Source organism: Mesitornis unicolor, unplaced genomic scaffold, assembly GCF_000695765.1.
Source record: "Mesitornis unicolor isolate BGI_N332 unplaced genomic scaffold, ASM69576v1 scaffold12232, whole genome shotgun sequence".
NCBI lineage: Eukaryota > Metazoa > Chordata > Aves > Mesitornithiformes > Mesitornithidae > Mesitornis > Mesitornis unicolor.
In genome coordinates, this window is record NW_010171261.1 from 443 (window position 1) to 19,903 (window position 19,461).

Genomic DNA, 19,461 nt, shown 5'->3' on the forward strand with positions numbered 1-19,461 from the left:
CCTCCCCAGGGCAGATTTTCCCGGCTCGCAGGACCTCCTCGCAGGCTCAGTGAGCAGTGCCAAAGCAGCAGCAGCCTTTGCTGGTGAGGGTCCGGGGCCTGGCAATAGCTAGAAAAAGCCCTAAAGAAAGTTAAAGGAGGAAATCTGGCTACTTAAGCATTTTGATCTTATGAGTTTTGACAGCTGGTTTTTGTTTCTTTTCTTACCAGGGCAGATTTTCCCGGCTCGCAGGACCTCCTCGCAGGCTCAGTGAGCAGTGCCAAAGCAGCAGCAGCCTTTGCTGGTGAGGGTCCGGGGCCTGGCAATAGCTAGAAAAAGCCCTAAAGAAAGTTAAAGGAGGAAATCTGGCTACTTAAGCATTTTGATCTTATGAGTTTTGACAGCTGGTTTTTGTTTCTTTTCTTAACAGCTTAGTCTCTCTGAGCCCTGCTTCTCGCTCCCCTCCCTCTGCTCTGTGGGAGCTGCAGCGGTTTGGTAGGTGATTAGAAAATGAACTGATCTGCCCTCTCCAGATTTATTGTTATTAATACATGCTGGTTTCCCGGAGAGCAGGCTGAGAAAGCAACGCAGGGTGTTCGCTCCTCTAAAGCACCAAAAATGAAGGTGAAACCAGGTGGTCTCCATGGTTGGTGTCTGACACAAGTTTCTCCCATAGGACTGTCCCAGTATTTATTGCCCCGTTTCTGAGCTGAGGCTTCCTGCAAAAATCCCCTTTCTTTGAGGTTTTGGGGAGAAGCAGGGTGCGTGTGTGTTGTGGCACCCATGGGTTGGTGTCACCTGTGCCTGTGTTGGGTCTGACCAGAGTGGTGGGAAAGGTGTGGGGCCACACCGTGTCTCCGGGACAGCCCCGATTATGGAGATTGGGATCTCATCTCTGCGTGGCTGGAAGCAAGAAATCACTGCAGTTGATGCTGGGCAATTTTCTATCTCTTTAATTAAAAGTTTTTTAATAGCAGAGGAGGAGAGAGCAGCAGGTGATGACGGAAAGTGCTGGTTATTGCAGACACGGAGCTGGTTCTGCTGCCCTCATGTAACTTGAGGAACAGGGCCTGGCTGCTGCTGGAGATCAGTGGCGTTGAGGCTGCATCCCCCGGGGTCCTTTAGGAGACAGTGCTGCTCCCCAGGGATTTACCCCTGTTCCTCTCCTCTGGGTGCTATCCCATGGGGTGGCAGGGGGCTGGGGCAGGTGAGAGGGCCTGAAGCAGCAGCGAGGGTGGTGATGGGCAACCCCGGCTGCCAAGGGTGGTCTCTGGCTGTGATGGATGGAGGCAGCAACCCTGTATGTTCCCCTTGCTCACCTCCTCTTGTATCCTCCCTCCCCTGTGAGCTTTGAGAAGGTAAACCTTTCCTTCCTCCAGCAGTTTGGGCTGTGCTGGAGCAGGCGGCCCCTCTTATGGTGGAGATTTTGACCTGGAAGCAAAGGGGGATCTTTTTGGGCACAGGGAGCTCAAAGGGTGGCAGCAAGGAGGATGCAGGGGGGCTGTACCTGCACAGGGCACATCTGAGATGCCAGGGCAGTGCTGGGGTCCAGCTGGAGTCTGCCAGTCTTGGCAGTCCTCACCTGTAGGGATTTTCTCCTCAGCTGCAGCTTTTTGAGAATAGAGTTTTTCCTTCAAGGTGTATGAACACAAAAATGTGCTGCCAGCCCTCCAAAAGACTTTGCTTATGGATGGAAAATGTTTTTTCCACTCTTTTTTAGCATATACTGACCTGCTCTTCTCCCGCAGATGTGCTGAACTATCGCCCTTTCCTTGCTGTCAGTTGAGGCAGTAGGTGCTAAGCTCATGTTGTGCTCCCAGGACATGTAGGAGTTTTCTCCTTTCTCACCCTGCCAGGCAGGAGTTCCCACCTGCAGCAGCCCCGTGCCCTTGTTCGCCAGTTGGGCTTTGTGGCACACCCCGTTCTGTGGGACAGCTCCCATGGTGTCTGTCTTTTGGGTTGTTCCTGCCTGTGTTTTAGGTGACTTACAGCATTGTGTGTTGTCCCTGTGCAGGTGCCAGTTTGGAAGAGCTGCTTGCTACCACTTTTGCTCAGCTTTCTTTTCCTCTGTGTGAAACCCCAGAGTGCTTAAGCAATCTGAAGTAGTAAAAAAAAAAAAGATGTGGCCGTTTTGGGGACTGGACCTGAACCGAGTCCGCTGTGACCTGCTCTTCACCGAAGCCATCAATCAAAGGATGCAGGTTCCCAACAGGCTGAAGGTAGCAGAAAGCTTCAGCCCTGTGGATGAGGAGCCAGTGACAGAGGATGTCCCTCCTTCCTTTCGGATGCACATCCCTGATAGGATTTCTCTTGCAGGTGATGTCCTGGGATGTCTTTTGGGGTGGCTGAAGGTTGGTGGAGCCCCTACAACATCCTTGGGAGTAGGATCCCTTTATAAAGTCCCTGGTGGTTTGCTTTGCAAAAGGAAAGAACAGGGGCAGATAACGTAGTCAGCTTCTGGAAGGTAGACACTGAGGAGATGCTTGGGGAGAGGTGGGCTAAGGTGACCAACAGAAGGCAGGAGAGGTCTTAGCTCCGAAAGGTGAGGAACAAAATGTGGAGGCATCTCCCTCCATACCTCTTACAGTTCCCTCTTGGCCTTTGGTAGGCTCCTTGCTTTGGGATGCTGACAAATGGCCCTGTCTCTTTGAAAAACAGCTCCCAAACGTCACTTGCCTGGAGCAGTGTGGCCTGGTGTCCTCTTCGGGCTGTCCTGCTGCTTACACCTGCAGGACATAGATTTTGATGTGTCTGGTGGCACTAGACACAGGGTTGGCTCTCCTACATACATTTCTCTTCTGTGTTGAGGACATTCGAGTTGGTTTAATTCTTCCCTCTCTTCTCTCTGTAGAAATATCAGATGCCAGTTTGAGGCCCATCCTGCGGAACCAGCAAAGGACAGTCCCCTCTGTGGTGGTGCACATGTCCCCGGAGTCCTCTGCGCAGTCCCCCTGCCTCGGGGAGCTCCCTTTTCTGCACGTAGCCAGCAGATCAGGCTCCCAGAAACGCAGGCGATCGGTACTGTATTGAGAGCGATTGCCTGTGGTGGGAAAGGGGAGCAATCCCAGTGTTGGGTTTCTCCAGAAGTCTGTTATCAGCCCAAGCCAGAATTCATCTTCCAGAGGGCTACCTAGAGGGTTCTAGGAGTCCTAGGAGCGAGGATATAGCGGTGGTGGGATCTCTTTCTGTCCCATAGCCAGGTCTTTGCACTAATGCAGTTGTGTTTGATGCCAGCAGGGCCATCACAGCAGCAGGTCTCGGCGGGAGAGGACTTCAAGTGACTCTGCTCAGTTGGCCTTGCACAGCCCATGCCAGCACCATGAGCGGTGAGCATGAACTTGAGTCGTCTGGGGTGGGTGGGGATCAGCGTCTCACGTCATCTGTGCTGCTTTGATGCTCTCTGGTGTCGGTGTCCTGAGGTGGGAGGGTCTCCAGATCAGGGGAAGGCAGTGCCTGGCAAGTCCCATGAGAGAAACATCGCTTCTGGCATCAGAGAGGTTTGTGCCAGGTACTGTTGGAGGCAGCTGTGTTGGTCCCCAGGGTGGTGAGCTTTCTGCTGAGATGCACATTGAGAGCATATCCCCCTTGCTGCCTGTTCTGGTTTGGCCCAGTCTCTCTGGCTCTGCCCATCGTCCTCTTGGTGCAATGTGCACCAACATGGCAGAGTGGTGGGAGTATGGGCAGTTGACCACTGCCAGATGAGGCACCAGGACTTAACCAGGTTTCTACAAGGGTTGTTGAGACTTGCAGTGCCTTGCGGACAGCGTGGGCTGAGAGCTCATTTGCTTTTCAGCCCCTTGAGTGTAGCTTGTGAGCAGTAACGTGGTGATAGTGATCCTCTGCTCATGGACCGGGGCCCTGCAGTCTCTCCAGTGGAGAAATGGCCTCTAACTTAATCCTAGATCAGAGCTGCCTTTCCCCATAGAGGTCCGGGGTTGTCCTGGGTGGGAGGAGAGCTGCTTCTGCAACCCCTGTGAAAGCAGCTGGTGAAGGTCTGGTTGTCACACAGCCATGATTGGGATCAGAGGAGTCATGCGACTCCCTAGGGGCTGCTGGAGGGGTTTGTCTCACCTGATAATGTTGGAATCTGGGTACCAGTAGCATTGCCCAGAGATGCTTGGAGCTGCTGAAGGGATGAAGGGCACTGCCAAAAGCCAGGCTGTGCCTGTGCTGTACGAGGCCAGGCAATAACGGGTGTGATTCTGTGTGCACCCCAGGCCAGACCCGTGCCCCCCGCCCCTGCGCAGTGCCCCGCTCCCCTTCTTCGCGGCGACGGGCAGGATCTACTCCATGCAGAACATCTTCCAGACCATGTACCTCCTGGGCCAGGTGCTCTTCCACCGTGTCCGGGGCTCTCTGCAAGGCCCAGCGCCATCCAGGTGACTTTGGCTCGTCCCAAGCCACCTCCCTGTCGCTCTGCAAGGCCTTGCCTTTGCCTCGCTTAACGCCTGAGGCAGGCATGAACTCTGTAAACTGCAGGTTTGGAGCAGGATGGTCCTGCATGGCTGCCCCAGGCTCTCCTCCTTGCCTGTCCTGTCTGCCAGCTCCGGGTGCCTGGCCCTGCTAACCCAGCCCAGTTTGGGTCTCCTGCTTAGCCTAACACCGTGCCCTTGGGCACCCCGAGTGATCCAGTTCTGCCTATGACGTTGCTGGGATTTCAGCTGCTCTTCGCTGCTAAGCAAGTGCTAATTTTTCTGTGCGCCTTGATAGCTTCACGGAGAGAAACGTGTGAAGGGAATCAAAATCCAGAACAGGTGACCCAGGTCCTCTCCTCGGGACACCCTCTCCTGCAGGCTCCCATCACCTTTGACTGTGTTTTGGTCACTCTCAATTAACTTTTTCCATGAACTGGCTGCACCAAGTTACTCATCTGATAGCTAATGCTCACTGGAGCAGGCACACAGTGACCTCAGTCTCTCCAGATGTGCTGGAGCAACTGTCTCCACCAACGCTAATCTGTGCAAGTGCAGTAAATTTAACATGTTCAAAGACATCATTGCAGCCTTAAGGTGTCACCACTGCTTTAAGGCTGCTGAGCAGCCTGAGGAATGTCTAAATACTTCTGATTCTCCTTGAGCAAAGCCTCCAGGCAGAAAGGGAGGAGAGTGAGCATCCATCATCGGTGCCATCCGTGGCACAGCTGCCTTCCCTCCCCAGCTGGTGTGGGGATGCAGGCAGCAGTGCTGGCTTCAGCCTGCTGACGATGCACAGGGATGTCCCTGCTTTTACCTACAGTAGGCTGACTCTCTTCAAATGTCACCTTTTTTTTAATGAAGACTAGACATGCCTACCAATCTGGTTAGTGGCTACACAAGACCTTCTTCCTTCTATCAGCCGTAGAAGAGGTTTGGGCTGTGGTACCAAGGTGGCAGCTTGCAGAGCTGAGAGTCCTGCGCCTCTCCCCGAGTCTCGGTGTCCCTTTGAAGCCAATCATCTTGAAACAGCTCTTCTTGGCGCTTTGCATCCCTTCAGGTGGATGTGATATCTCTTTGATAGGCCAACTTTTTACCCCTGTGCAGCAATGAAAATAAAAAAATGACTGAGCTGACTTATTTGTCCTGAAATTTTAATATAGATAAGTCTGGTCTTGGACAGAGACTGGAATATTTGCCTGACAGCGACCTTTTGGTATAAGCCATCAGAAGGTAACTTCCAGTCTCTGCTCTAAAGGGTGTTCATCTGTATCGACTGGGATTTTTCAGTCAAAAGCTGCAGGATGTCCCTTTTTTAATGGCTTTATGCTGGGGGACACTGGTTTTTCTTTCTGCTGTGGCTTTCATTTTACACCACAGCTACATTACTTGGAGGCATTATCTCACAAATGTATTTTCAGACAGAGATTCACTGAATCTCCGCATGCTGTTCCGGCTCATCTTCAGCAAGATCAACATCATGTTGCAAACTGGAATAAATCCCCTCTGCAAGGTCTCCAAAGAAGTGGTGTTAGGCTCTCATTAACCTGTATGGTGTCAGTGAGTGCCCGTGTGAGTTGGTGTGCACAGGGGAGTTTTGGTTATAGAAGAACTGATGTAGGGGTAGCCAATGATGATAGGAACAGAAGATTGAACTTGGAGGGTTTTTTTTCCCACTTTCTGTTTTATTTTGTGGCTTTATTTTGTGGCTCAGTGCTGCGGGCTGTGTCTCCAGGGGATGCCCTGGAGATCCGTGGTCTGTGTTTCCTCTGCCAGCACAGCAGCTAATCCCAGTGGTGGCCGCTTTGTTTTGAGGGATGGAAGACAGTGGTGCCTGCTTGGGTTGCTTGTTAGTGTTTCAAGTTGTAGATGAAATTTGCTATAAGAGCAAAAAGTGATATTTTTTTGTTGGGGGAGCAGGCAAAGTGAGCTTGTGGTATCTGTAGGTGCTGGAGAGGAACGAATCCTTGTCTCAGCAAACACAGGAGCCTTTTCTGCCAGCTGATGCCCTTGCTCAGATAGTTCCCTCCAGCTGATGGCTGCTTCCCACCAATGGGATCCTCACCTGCTGATGTAAATACGATCATCCCTCCATTTCAGCATTGGCTCTGTGATGTGTATTTACCTGGCTGGCTCTAAAGATGTTTTATCCAACCCTCAATTAATTCCTCTCGCTGTAGAGAATGGATGCTTGGTAAATACTGTGTTTTCTCTCTGTTGGACCTCTAAAGAAATACAAGCATGCGTTTTCTCTGTTGTCTGTGGTGGCATGTGCTCTATGTTTTGTTGTGATCGCTATGGGGTGCATGGTGGAGGGGTATAAATATGCATGATGGGGGTTAAGGGATGAGTCGATGCTGTGCAAGTGCCTTTTTCTCTCTGCTGATGCTGCACTCAGACAGCGGGTCCTGGGCGCACACACACTGCCTACATGGCTCCCTGTGGTAGCATGAAGGGAGCTGCACCTCTCGAGCCATGTTTGTCTACATCTCTGTTTTTCTTCCCTAGCTCCCAGGAGGCTGGCCCAGCCCTAGAGAGCACCGTGGAGGAGGTTGGGGTGGCTGAGATAGCAGCAATGAGAAAGCAGGTGAGATGGGGGCTGCAGATGTTTCCTGGGAAAGCCCTAGGATGGGGATGTGAGGATGCTCCAGGGGTCTGTTGCTCAGTCCTGATGGGCTGGCATTGCCAAGCCGTTCCCAGCTGATGCTACTAATGGAGAAGCAGGAGAGGGATTACATGTATGTTGACCCATCAAGCTCCTACCCTGAGGGGCTGTAGGGCTACAGGAGACAGCCAGACCCCTCCATCTGCTGGGAGGAAAGGGCTCAGATGCTCTTTTGGTGGGCAGGAGCTTTTCCTGAAGCATGTGCTGGTTCTCCCACACAAAGGGAGCTGCTGCTCTAGAAAAGGAGCTGAAGGAGGCAGCAGCTCCCATCCCTCCATCCCTTGCTGTCCCAAGGTGTGGCCAGTGTCCTGCACTTTACCGCAGCATCCCAACTGCTTCCCTTGCAGCTGACGAGGATCTCGGGAAGGCTCCGCGTGCTGGAGGAGCGGTGCAACGCCTGGCGACAGAAGGAGGCCCTGGTCTACTCCGTGCTGATCTCCGCCTGCCTCCTCAACCTGTACCTCTGGATGAGGAGATGATTTCCCACACCCTGACCTCCCTTGCCCAACCCTGGCAGGGTGGGTGAGGGCAGGGAGAGGATCCTTGCTTATATACAAACAGTAAAACTCTTATGTTTCTTCTTACCTTGACCTGCTTTTTGCGCTGTATGTCCTTGAGGATCTGTGTCCTTTAGGCCCTGATTGCAGTGAAGCTGCTATCCCTCTTCTGTACTCCAGCATCAGAGATGGGTGAGGGAAATGATGAAGCTGGACCTCCTGCCACAGCAGCTGGAGATGGTGTTGGGGAGAGGTGGGGTATAAGGAGGTGTAGTCCCAGGGCTGGGCTGTGCCTGGAAATGCTCTGTGTAGACTGACAACCAGCTTGCATGTTTGCTGGAGTCAGTGCTTGTGTGGGAAGCTGCTGTGAAGAGCCCAGGCCTCAGAAGAAATTAGTGGCTGGTACAGGAGGTGTCTGTCCTGCACAAAGCAATGGGAGACTCTGGCCTTTGGGCCATCTGCCAGAGGGGATGCAAAACCAAGGCATTGGGTGTTTGCAGATGTCAGGTCCTGTTACAGTCACTACCCTGTAGTGAAGCCTCTGATCACATCCCAGCTTGGACAACTCTATTCTGACTCTACACAAAGTCAGCCAACTGCTGTGGTTTGTTCCTCATCTTCCACCCCAAAACCTTGTGTAGAGTGGTTGAGTGTTTTTAAACTGCCGCTGGGTTTTCTTTTCCTCCTCGTGCAGCAGCTCTTCGGTGGAGGTCGTGCTGCCAGCTCTCCTGTTCCAAAATAACCCCTTGTCTGGGCAGGATGCAGCCAGAGGAGTTGGGAGCTCACATCCCTGCTGCTGTGCCACTATCTCCATGGTTCCCATCCTGCTTGAGGCAGTTCAGCTGTGGGTTTGCACATATTCAGATCTAAAGTGGCTGTAAAAGCATCGCTGGGGTCTGGGTTTATCCACAAGCTTGGCTCTTTCCCAGAAGGATTAACATGGGCAAGCTCCTCGTGGTGAGTCTCAGTGTTATAAGACCTTGTACCAACAGTGGCAGCACCAGACAGGACATGGAAAATTGCCCATTTGGACAGCAGTAGATATTTGTTAGGTCACCAGTGCCAGCGGGCAGGATCACTCCAAGGTCTGCTGCTGAGCTGTAACTTCAATGATGGGGAAAGAGCACAGGTGAGGGGGATTCTTGGCCCAGATGCTCTTTAGCTAAAACCAAGCCCAGTTCAACAGGTCTGCCCTTTCTTTCCTTCTGTGAAGTTCAGTAACGCTTGGATCTGAGGTGACTGAGATGCTTTTGGTGGATCATCAAGCACATCTGCTGGAGCTGTAACTGCAGGCTCAGGGGCAGGTTTTGGCATGGCTTACCAGGACCTCTCTGTTCCACCTGTAAGTAATTGTAGCTGGATCTGCAGGTCATCCAGGTGTCCTAATAGCTTATTTACAGACATGGACGCTTGGGTGTTTGCTGCCTGCAACTGCATCAAGCATCTGTAGCTGTAAATCTGGCAGCTGGACATTGACTAATAAATAACTGTCCCACAAGTAATTGCAGGTCTGAACCTATGGCTGGCAGCTGAGCTGAGGCGAGCGCTGAGATTTATTGCAGATGGGAGCCAGGATGCTGTGGTGCTGTGAAGGGATGTGTGTAAGGATGGGAGCACTGGTGCAGGGGTGGTTCCTGTGGCTTATGGCTCAGGGATGTGGCCAGGGGACCTTACACAACTGGTCTATGTAAGGGAGCTGTTGTTATGTGACGTGTGCCAGGAAAACAGGTAAATAATTTGGCTGGTTTCTCTTTTCTGAGAGATGTAAATGTGTTTTGGAGGAAGCTTGTATGTTTGTGGGGTTTTTTTTAAGCTGTGTTTTCAGTTGAGAAAGGCTGACCTTTTAGGGGACACATCACCTTCAATGCATGAATTGAAGATGTTTGGAGGAGAGGTGGCCAAACTCTGTGTGTTCTCAAAGGCTGAGTATTGGCGGGTTGCAGGGGATACAATATGGCTTTTACATAAGACATAAATCCTGGTGTAAATCTGGAAATGCTGACCCATAAAACACATATTTTAATAAACTCGGTGTGTGCAAGATGTGTTTCTTCTACCAGCTGTGGAGTCTGATCCTGGTATCCTGGTGAATGGCAACGGGTAAGGTTTATTCACTTGGCAGCAGGAGACTGCCCTGGTGCTGGATGTCTCAGCCATGCGTGCTTATTTAATCGGATGCTATTTAATTTCTGACCTCTCTGGAGCCACAGGCTGTTTGTCCCACTGCTATAAAACACACATGCAAGCTATCCTGGCTGTGGAGGAGAGTTTCAGCTCAATGCCATCCCTGTTGGGGTGAGATGGAGCCAGGCTCTGCTCGGTGACAAACAATGATAAGACAAGGGGTAACGGACACAAACTGGAACACAGGAGGTTCCACTTAAATTTGAGAAGAAACTTCTTCTCAGTGAGGGTGACAGAGCACTGGAACAGGCTGCCCAGAGAGGTTGTGGAGTCTCCTTCTCTGCAGACATTCAAAACCCGCCTGGACGCCTTCCTGTGTAACCTCATCTGGGTGTTCCTGCTCCGGCAGGGGGATTGGACTGGATGAGCTTTCGAGGTCCCTTCCAATCCCTAACATTCTGTGATTCTGTGATTCTGTGAGATGCTGTTATTTATTTCTTCCTCTCTTCCCTGGCCCCTCCTCCTGGCTCTTTGTCCCAGGGCAATCCATGTGGCAGGGCTGGGTGTCCCCTGGGGTCACTGCCACAACGATGTGCACGGAAAATAAAGTCTTGTTCAATGTAGTGCTGGAGGGAGCAGCTCCTGGAGGTCTCACGTTTCTTTTGAAGGCAGCTGCAGGCAGGGAGCAAAAGGAGAGGTGGAAGGAGGACACTGTGCTGCTGCCCCTGCTCTGTGAGCTGTCCCCAGTACCGGGATCTGTGGCGTGGGGGCAAGAGCAGGAGGTGTCCCTCCCTGCCAAGGCTGCAAAAGTTGCCCATTTCTTCTTTTGGACGCCCCGCTGTCCAGGTTTTCAGAACAAGTCAAGTTTACAGCTTTGAAGATAAAAAAAAAGCAAACCTTTGGTAGTGAAGGGATTCTGGGTGCTGGTGCTTTCAGACCAGCCCCGTGGGACCAATCCACCCTCAGCCACTGCAAGCAGCTGGATGTTAGAGGAAGGGTGTGAAAATTAACCTCTTCCTTATCACTTGTGGTTGCAGATTTTTTTTTGCAAACTAGTTGTTAGAGTGGCTTTGTGAATGAAATACAAAGGCAGAAATTGGCGAAAGATGCATTTTGTGATCCTTTCCAAATTCTCTTTGCTGGGAGTCCTGAGCAGCACATTTGGCCTCCCGCTCACTGAGAGTGAGAAGAGGGAATGGAATGGGATGGTGTTAAAATGGGGCTGCTGCGGCAAATTTTCCATTGCAGCAGTTGCTGTGACACAGCCTGTGAAGCCAGAAAATGGTCCCTACTTTTGTTTTTCTTTAGGGCAGAGAGCTGGGATGGGAACAGCAGCAGGCGGCTCAGACAATGCCCGTGCATCCCCTTGTGTGGCAAGGTGCAAGCCCAGCTGGGAGGCTGTTGGCTGTGCCTGCCCTCAGAGTGGGCAGTGGCCCTTCCCCAAGGTTTACTGGGGACTCAGGAGCTCCTGGACACAGAGCTGCATGGGATGGCTGTGATCTGTAGCCATGCTCTGCCCTGGGAGATGTCTGGAGTCCCTCCAGCCACTGAGGAGTTGGCACGGGGAGAAAGGGATGCATGGGTAGGGAAGGGGAGGGTCCCTGGGAGCGTCCCTCAGCAGCACAGTTCCCTCCTCCTCTTTCATCCCCCAGACACAAAGCCAGCTGCTGTTAACTCCTCTGAAGTGCACCTTGCTGCTGAGGACATTGAGGATGCTCAGGGGATGAGCATGCTGTGTTGACGAGACACACACATGTGTGTGCATCCTCCCTGCACACCACAGAGGCCTGTCTGGCCACCTCATCTGCTCCTCTGCTTGGGCAGGGGTGCAGGCAGCTCCACTTGTGGCAGCTTTGCTTTGCAACTCAAGACATATATTAAAAGCCCGAGCACTCCAGAGACAGCGCAGGACGCCCCTGGGGGCGGGATGCTCCCCAGCCATCACTGCTAGCTCGCGTTAGACAACAACCAAGTGTCATTGGACAACAACCAAGGCTTCGGGGGACACCAGGCTCGTAAGTGGACAGCAGTGTGGATATGTATGACTGTCCCCGTGTGTGCAGTGTGGATGTAATGTTTGTGTGTGTCGGTAGAGGTGTATGAGGCCTTCCCCCTTCCTTTGGCATGATATGTGCCCTGCAGGTATGGAGGATGTGCTGTGCCCAGGAGGAAGCTGGCAGGGTGGCTGGGGTGGCAATGTATGGGTTAGGTAGGGCTGGGCAATGCCTTTGTGCCTGTGAACGTGCAAGTCTGTGTTTGTGAGGTGCTTTTGCATGGGGTGGTCTATACGAGAGTGCAGTGGCTCCAGTCCTGTGCTCAGCCTTGATGCTTTTGCCTCTGGGTGTGTGCTGAGGTGTGGAGGCCTGTGTTTGGCCTCTGTGTGTGCAGGAAATATGAGGCAAAACCAGGATCCTGGGCAGGCAGGTTCAGCCTGGTCTCTCTTTCTAGGGGGCCATAAATTTGGGATGGGCTGTGCCTTTCCCAGGGGCTTTTCCTTTCCTTCCTGCGGTTGCTTCAGCTTTCAAGTGCTGGGCTTCTCCCCAAGTGGGTGCCAAGGAGCAGCACAGGACAGTGAGGGCTGCCTGTGATGCTAGGGCCAGGCAAGCCCTGGGATATCTCTTGCTCTTTAGATAAGCCTGGGGTTTCAACCAGAGCAGCCTGTGTATATAAATGCGGGGTTTTCTCTGCTGCTCTCTGAAACCAGATGGTAGCTCCTGCCAGCAGGAACCTCAGCAAGGCAGCGGTGCTGAGGGCTGTGGGCTCATCGTTATGGCACAGGTCACTGGGGATGCCGTTGCCCCGGCAATGGCTGAGGAGCCTGAATGATGAGGAGAGCATCTTTCACGGGCTATGGGCAATGTGGGATCTCTTGGGGAGGGCAAAATGCTCTGCAAGACTCTTGATGCAGCATCAGCAATGGCTGATGGTGGAAAACAAGGGGTGGGCACATCCCATGGCGTTTGGCTCTCTCTCTTCCCGTGCTGTGCCATATCTCTGTGTTCAAACCACAAGATGTGTCCTGTGTGACTCTTCTGGTGGCTGTTCTCTGCTCTCTGCAGGTCTCTGCGGCAGGGTGTGTGCCTGCAGTCTCCTCACATGGAGGATGACAACCAAGAGTAACAGTCTGCACAGCTCTCCGGTCGACCACCACCCCTGCCCCCCTCCTCAAGCCCAAGTGAAGGGAGATGTGGAGGGGACGGGGCCCAGCACCAGGAGGTCAGGCTGAGTCCCCGGTTTGGTTGAGGGAGGCAGCAGTGGGGAGTGCCAGCTCAGTGTGTCTGCCAGGACCTGGCATGGGCAGGGCTGCCATGCCAAACCTCAGCTGCTTGCCTCCTCCAGTTGGTCTGGCTGTGGGCAGGTGCCACCATGGCACGGTGTGGCTGTGACCCCCTTTTCCTTGTAGGACCTGCTCAACCCAGGATGACACCGCCTCAGAGCTGCAGAAAGGGGCTACCCTGGATGGGGAGGAGCAGCCGGCTGCTCCTGCTTTCCAAGGCAGGGGAGCCTTGGCCAGGTACTTGTGTGTGCTGCTGGCCCAGGGTAAGCCTGGGCTTTCTGTGCCTGGCTTGGTCACTGGAGACCTGTGTGGGGTGAGGATCCCCTCCTGCTATGTGGCATTCAAGGGTTGCAGGGGCCAGCGTCTGTGAACGCTGCTCTGCATGCCCCAGTGCCCATGGAGAGGGATGTGGAAGGGAATGGCTATGTCGCCTCTGGGCCCCAGGGAGGGCTTGGAGGCTCTTTTCTCTTGCAGGCAGCTTCACTCTGCCACAGTCACGCACATATTCCCTGTGGGAATGACAGCAGGATTGGGGAAGGAGCCATGGGACTCTGCCAGGGTGGGCTTTCTTGCTCGTGTACCCTTGGTCCCACATCATCACTGGGGGAGAAGGAAACATTTGAGCTTGAGAGGGAGCTGTCAGACTTTCCTCAGCTGTCAGCCCCCTGCTTGCTCTTAAACTTTTGCTTTCTCCTTGCTCCGCAGACACCTCCTGACTCTGCCTCTCTCCCCCATCCAGGATAGTCCGGCTGGTGTTGGTGCTGAGGGACTGGGCCAGCAAGAGCTTGCACGAGGAGCAGCAAAAGCCAGACCCCTTCCTCGAGCGCTTCCAGGGCCTTGAGCTCCAGGCTGTGGCTGCGGGCATTGTCAGCGGTCTAGAGGATGAGGAGACAGAGGAGCAAAACAAAAAGTAGGGTTCTTTCCCTGTGGTCCTGGCTGTCATTGGCCAGAGATCAGCCATGCACTCTGCTCGGGGGCTCCCAGCAGGGACAGCTAATGGAGGTGGATGGCAGTAGGAAAGGGGAGGTAGGACACTGGTGTGAGGAGTCCTCCCTGCCCTCTCCAGCCCCTGTCCTGGCAGGCAGCCTGGCTTTGCTGGGCTGTTGTGAGGGCACACAGGACCTTGTTGTCTGTCCCTGTGGAAAAGACCCGGCCTGTCCCTCACCCCTGGGGTCTTCTCTCTCCTGACCCATGCTCTGGTGGGAAAGACCTCCTCATTTTCAGAGGAGTTCAACATCAGGGCTGGCATTTGGACCTAGCCCCAGGACTGTAAAGAGATGCACCTCCAGCTTGTGCATACGAGGAGCTGGGGACAAGCCAAGGGATGCGGGATCTCCACCCAGGAGACCACAGCAAACACAAACACATGGGTTTTGCCAGTCTCATTCATCATCTGCAGGATGAAGGGAGATGAAGGGAGTGTGTTTGCTGCCCATGTTCCCCCCTCCAAGGGCAGACACTGTGACGAACGCTTTCTGAAAAGGCTCTTTCAAATCCAGCCCTTTCATCTCCTCAGCTCACACTCCCAGTGAAAAGCAATAACCTGGCTTTTCTTCTGCTGGCTAATTAAAGGGCAAAGCTCACTGACTACCCTGGACCCAACCATTATACATGGTAATTAAAACACCAAAAAAGATTGTTTTCTGTAGGAGAAAAATATCTAAGCCTTGTATCTGGGTCTTTACTGGTCCTGGAAAGAAATGTTCTGCCCTGCAAGGTTAAAGGGATCTTGTTAATTACCAGAGGGAGCTGAGGTGTGCTGTGAAAGGTGCCAGTGGGCTCCTGGGGACATGGTGGTGACTTCTGTTGGTTTCTAGGTCCTCAGCTCCACAGGTGAGAGGAGCCCCAAGTCTGAGAGCTCCGAATGTGAGCTGCTGTTCATGGCCATGGGAGCCCCCATGGTTGCAGGCTTGGGTGCAAAGCATTCGGGAAGAGGCAGATTATTATTCCCTCTTCCTGGGTTAACTGTGGTTTTCCAGTCCTGGCCCTGCTGTCAGTGATCATGGCCACCTGCCGTGGGCAGCACTGGTGATTTAAAGCTGAAATTACCAATGTAATTAACACTGTTATTGAGGTTATTAGTGCTCATGGGTGTTACAGCAGTCCTGGCTGGCTGCAGGTGAGTCAGTGCTTCCCGTCTCAGCACTGTATGTACCAGGGAGCAAAGACTCCCTTTCCCAAAAACCATTTAAGCTGCATTTTGTAAGCAAAGATAAGCAATTTTAATGGGGAGGTTGGACCACCTGCTTGTCTGTGGCTGTACCCAGACAAGGTATGGAGGAGTGGTGCTGGCTTTGTGCCGAGTGCCTGTCCCCGCGCTCCAGGCACTGCGGGTGCCGCTGGGGAAGGAGACTTCAAGGCAGAGGTTTTGCTTTTGAAGCTGCCAGAAGCAGTGGGGTGGGCACAGGGAAACTGTTGGCAAGTGGGTTGGTTTTTTTTCCTATCACTGGAAGGAGTTTTGCACGTTCAAAACCTGGAAGGGAGGAAAGGAGGGAGCGTTGTCCTTCCAGGCTGCAGCAGCTAAGCCTATCAGCCCAGCTGCAGAGTTTCTCTTCCCTGACTTCTCCATTGAGGTCTGTTAGCTGGAGCACACACGCATCTTATCTCCGAGTCCCAGGATGAGCAGGATCAAACACTTGGGAGCAGTTCAAAGGCTGGACCCAGGACGGAGCAGACCGCAGGCGGGCAGCTGCAAGCAGCAGGGTGATGGCAGCCTCCCAGTGCCAGCTGCCCCCTTGAGGGGGCTTGGGCATCCCCTCCTGGTGCTCCCATTGATCACAGCTTTCCTTCCTGCTCTAATAAATCTTAAGATCTGTCTGGTACCAATCCATACCTTATCTGGGAGAGGCAGTGTCATGTAACAAGAAGTTTTCTGATCACCCTCTTCCGCACATCTGTTTCTGGCTCTGTCACTGCGATGTTGTTGCATTTATGCCACCTGCTTTGCCATACCGTCCTACAGTTTGCTCTTCTGGTACATTATTAAGGCCAGTTTTGGGGACAGAACAGCTTAAACAGTGCTGGACATTTTTACTCAGTACTGCCAGGATTGGGTTTAGCTTACAGACTAGCACTCAAGCTGCAGCTATGTTTGAGCCAGTCTAGTGCAAGGGGTGAAGGATGTGACTCAGATGGTTCTTTCCAGCCCTATTTTCTATGTTTATCCCTTTATTCATACATTGCTAGCTCTGTCTTCTCTCTGCTTCCAGGAAGAAATGGTGGATCTTTGTGGTAGACCCTGCAGGGGACTGGTATTACCGCTGGCTGGCTGTCATTGCAGCTCCTGTCCTCTATAACTGGTGCTTGCTGGTAGCCAGGTGAGCTGGGAGGTTACGGGGTCCCTGTCTCCTCCAGTCCTGCTGCTCTGCTGGTTGTCATGGCTCAGCCAGGGACACACAACTGACACTGCTGATGCTGGGGCTGGTGGGAGCCTGAAGAAAAGGGATCCCCGCTATCACTGCGATGTCTGCGTTGCAAAGGCAGAGCATCCATCTCCTGCTCTTGGTTGGAAAGGGCCATGATTTTGGGGTAAAGGTGCATTTGGAAGGTGGTTTCAAGCCATTGCTTTACCAAGGTCAAGAAAAGGCAGATTTTTCTGAGAAGGGGGTTTTGATTTCTAGGAGAAGAGGGGCAAATGGTCAAGCTCTGTTGCAGAGATAGGGGCCTCAGAACCAGCATATATTCAGTTGCAGTTAGAGATGATGTGGAGATTTGTTGGTCTCACCACCCTATTTTATGACCTTCCACCAGAGCTTGCTTCAATGACCTGCAAAAGACCTATGTTGTCCTCTGGCTGGTGTTAGACTACATCTCAGACTCTATCTACGTTGGGGACATTGTGATCCACCTGCGCACAGGTAAGCACAAGCAGCATCCTGGCTGTGAGTGCTTCTCTTTAATCCCCTAAAAGTGGAGATTTGCTGCAAGGGGGAGGCTTAATCTACAGCTCCATTAGAAGGAGGGTTTTGTCTACCTTGGCACTTGCTAGTACGAAGCAGTCTCCAGAGAAAGAATCTAATTACATGATCTGAGAAACGGAGTAAGTTTCAGAATGAAAGATTAATCATCCCAGCTTTCAGCTTTACCTTTGAATAATTGTACAAAATTACCTGCATTACTATTAGTATTCGGACATAGTTGAAGGTCTGTATCTCTGCTTTTGCATCAATTCAGCTAATAAATTATCTACATGGAAAAATGGAGGAATTTAATGTTCTCGGTACACGGCAAGTGGGTATACGTTTTCTGTCGGATCAGCAATAATTCATCATCTGAAGGATGAAAACCTTTGTGTCCCCTTTTTTCTTCATGGCAACAGAGTAAATTCCTTTAGGTATCTTTAGGTGGCTTTTGCCAGATGAAGTTCTTGAGTGATAACAAAAGCTCACAAGCTGAGTTGATCAGGTGGAACTGGTAATATCTGGATGACCCCGTGCATATATACACACACATATGCATGGAATACCCTAAAATGTTTCTCAGAAGTACTTACGAATCCTGCAGAAGAGTTGAACATATGCCAAGATAATGCTATCATTTCCTTCTCTGTTAGGTTTCTTGGAACAGGGCCTCCCGGTTAAGAACCTGAAGAAGTTACGGGACAACTACGTGTACACCTTACAGTTCAAGCTGGATGTTGTGTCCATCCTGCCCACAGACCTGGCATACTTTGCTGTGGGATTGCACTGCCCTGAATTGCGTTTCAACAGGCTGCTGCGCTTCTCCCGCATGTTTGAGTTCTTTGACAGGACGGAGACCAGAACCAGCCACCCCAACATTTTCCGCATCAGCAACTTGGTTCTTTACATCCTGGTCATCATCCACTGGAATGCATGCATTTATTATGCCATCTCCAAGGCCATAGGCTTTGGAGAGGACACCTGGGTCTATCCCAATGTCACAGACCCTGAATATGGGTATCTGGCCCAGGAGTACATCTACTGTCTCTACTGGTCTACGTTGACTTTGACTACCATTGGAGAGACCCCTCCTCCTGTGCGTGACGAAGAGTACATCTTCATGATTTTTGATTTCCTCATTGGTGTCCTCATCTTTGCCACCATTGTGGGGAATGTGGGATCCATGATATCCAACATGAATGCCACCAGGACAGAGTTCCAGGCAAAAATTGATGCCATCAAACACTACATGCAGTTCCGCAAGGTGAGCAAAGACATGGAAAGCAAAGTCATCAAGTGGTTTGACTACCTGTGGATCAACAAGAAGGCAGTAGATGAACAGGAAGTCCTCAAGAATCTCCCTGATAAGCTCAGGGCAGAGATTGCCATCAATGTTCACCTGGAGACACTGAAGAAGGTGAAGATTTTCCAGGACTGTGAGGCAGATCTACTGGTGGAGCTGGTGCTGAAGCTTCGCCCTCAGGTGTTCAGCCCAGGGGATTATGTTTGCCGGAAAGGAGACATTGGGAAAGAGCTGTACATCATCAAGGAGGGGAAGCTGGCTGTGGTGGCGGATGATGGAGTGACACAGTATGCTTTGCTTACTGCAGGAGGCTGCTTTGGCGAGATCAGCATCCTGAACATTAAAGGGAGCAAAATGGGCAACAGGCGCACAGCCAACATCCGTAGCTTGGGCTACTCTGATCTTTTCTGCCTGTCAAAGGAAGATCTCATGGAAGCAATCACAGAGTATCCTGATGCCAAGAAGATCTTGGAGGAGCGAGGCCGGGAGATCCTGATCAAGGAAGGGCTGCTGGATGAGTCAGCTGCAGAGGAAAGCACGGAAGGGCTGAGTGTGGAGGAGAAGCTGGACAGGATGACCTTGAACCTGGACACACTGCACACCCGCTTTGGCAGGCTCCTGACAGAATACAACGATGCCCAGATGAAGCTCAAGCAACGCATCACTGTTCTAGAGTCCAAGATGAGGGAGGAGGAGCTGGAAGACTTCTCCTCTGATACCTCAGACAGTCTGTTTGAGGATGAGGAGAAAGCTTTACCTGGTGGGATGCAATGAGGAGGAGCAGAGGTCAGCTGAATGATGTCTGACTTTGTGCTGAAACAGCGTTTGCTATTTCACAAGGCAGATCCTGTGGCTGCCTTGCCAGGGACTTGTCTGTGCTCCTTAACATTGCTGCTGCCACTGCCTTGATGCCAGCTCCTGAGATGACTCCAAATCAGGTGATTGCCTTAGCTCCTCCTCAGACCTGTCCCTTTTCTCATCGCCTTCATCTGAGACCTTGGACTTGGCTCACTCAAGAGAGAATGACTGATGCCATTGCTAACATTTCCTCCCAGCTTCTGCAAAAGACCTGTGCCCAACACACCTCCTTGCTCCTATTTGCCTTCATAGAAGGTGGGACATTGCATGGAGGGGTACCCCTCCTGTTTGCCTTAATAGAAGGTGGGACATTGCATGGAGGGGTACCTGGACATGCTGACCTCCTGTGCATGTTGAGGAGATGCAGAGTCACGGCAGACAGAGCCTGCTATGTGCTATGGTGTCCATCAGCACAAGAAGGAATGCCACTCCAAAAGGGAGTTTGGG

The 19,461-nt window shown here is 52.2% G+C and overlaps 2 protein-coding genes across 2 annotated transcripts; both read left to right on the plus strand.

Annotated features, from left to right (window-relative positions):
* The first annotated feature begins 2,099 nt into the window (after nucleotides 1–2,099).
* On the plus strand, nucleotides 2,100–7,535 carry FATE1 (fetal and adult testis expressed 1). The gene is made up of 6 exons (XM_010179982.1): nucleotides 2,100–2,295; nucleotides 2,831–2,997; nucleotides 3,217–3,305; nucleotides 4,197–4,358; nucleotides 6,900–6,978; nucleotides 7,404–7,535. Exons 1-6 carry the CDS (start codon nucleotides 2,100–2,102, stop codon nucleotides 7,533–7,535), a joined length of 825 nt encoding a protein of 274 aa, XP_010178284.1.
* Nucleotides 7,536–12,465: 4,930 nt separating this feature from the next.
* Nucleotides 12,466–18,930, plus strand: CNGA2 (cyclic nucleotide gated channel alpha 2). The gene is made up of 7 exons (XM_010179983.1): nucleotides 12,466–12,536; nucleotides 12,737–12,793; nucleotides 13,081–13,191; nucleotides 13,694–13,864; nucleotides 16,164–16,271; nucleotides 16,705–16,811; nucleotides 17,507–18,930. The coding sequence occupies exons 1-7, from the start codon at nucleotides 12,466–12,468 to the stop codon at nucleotides 18,928–18,930; spliced, it is 2,049 nt and encodes a 682-aa protein (XP_010178285.1).
* Nucleotides 18,931–19,461: the final 531 nt, after the last annotated feature.

Excerpts from the sequence above, each read along its gene's own strand:
- FATE1 (XM_010179982.1), top strand. The coding sequence starts at position 2,100 with ATGTGGCCGTTTTGGGGACTGGACCTGAACCGAGTCCGCTGTGACCTG. Across the intron at positions 3,306-4,196 it reads CCATGCCAGCACCATGAGCG|GCCAGACCCGTGCCCCCCGC; the intron begins GTGAGCATGAAC and ends TGTGCACCCCAG. Across the intron at positions 6,979-7,403 it reads TAGCAGCAATGAGAAAGCAG|CTGACGAGGATCTCGGGAAG; the intron begins GTGAGATGGGGG and ends CTTCCCTTGCAG.
- CNGA2 (XM_010179983.1), top strand. The coding sequence starts at position 12,466 with ATGCCGTTGCCCCGGCAATGGCTGAGGAGCCTGAATGATGAGGAGAGC. Across the intron at positions 12,537-12,736 it reads TTTCACGGGCTATGGGCAAT|GTCTCTGCGGCAGGGTGTGT; the intron begins GTGGGATCTCTT and ends TGCTCTCTGCAG. Across the intron at positions 13,192-13,693 it reads GGCAGGGGAGCCTTGGCCAG|GATAGTCCGGCTGGTGTTGG; the intron begins GTACTTGTGTGT and ends TCCCCCATCCAG.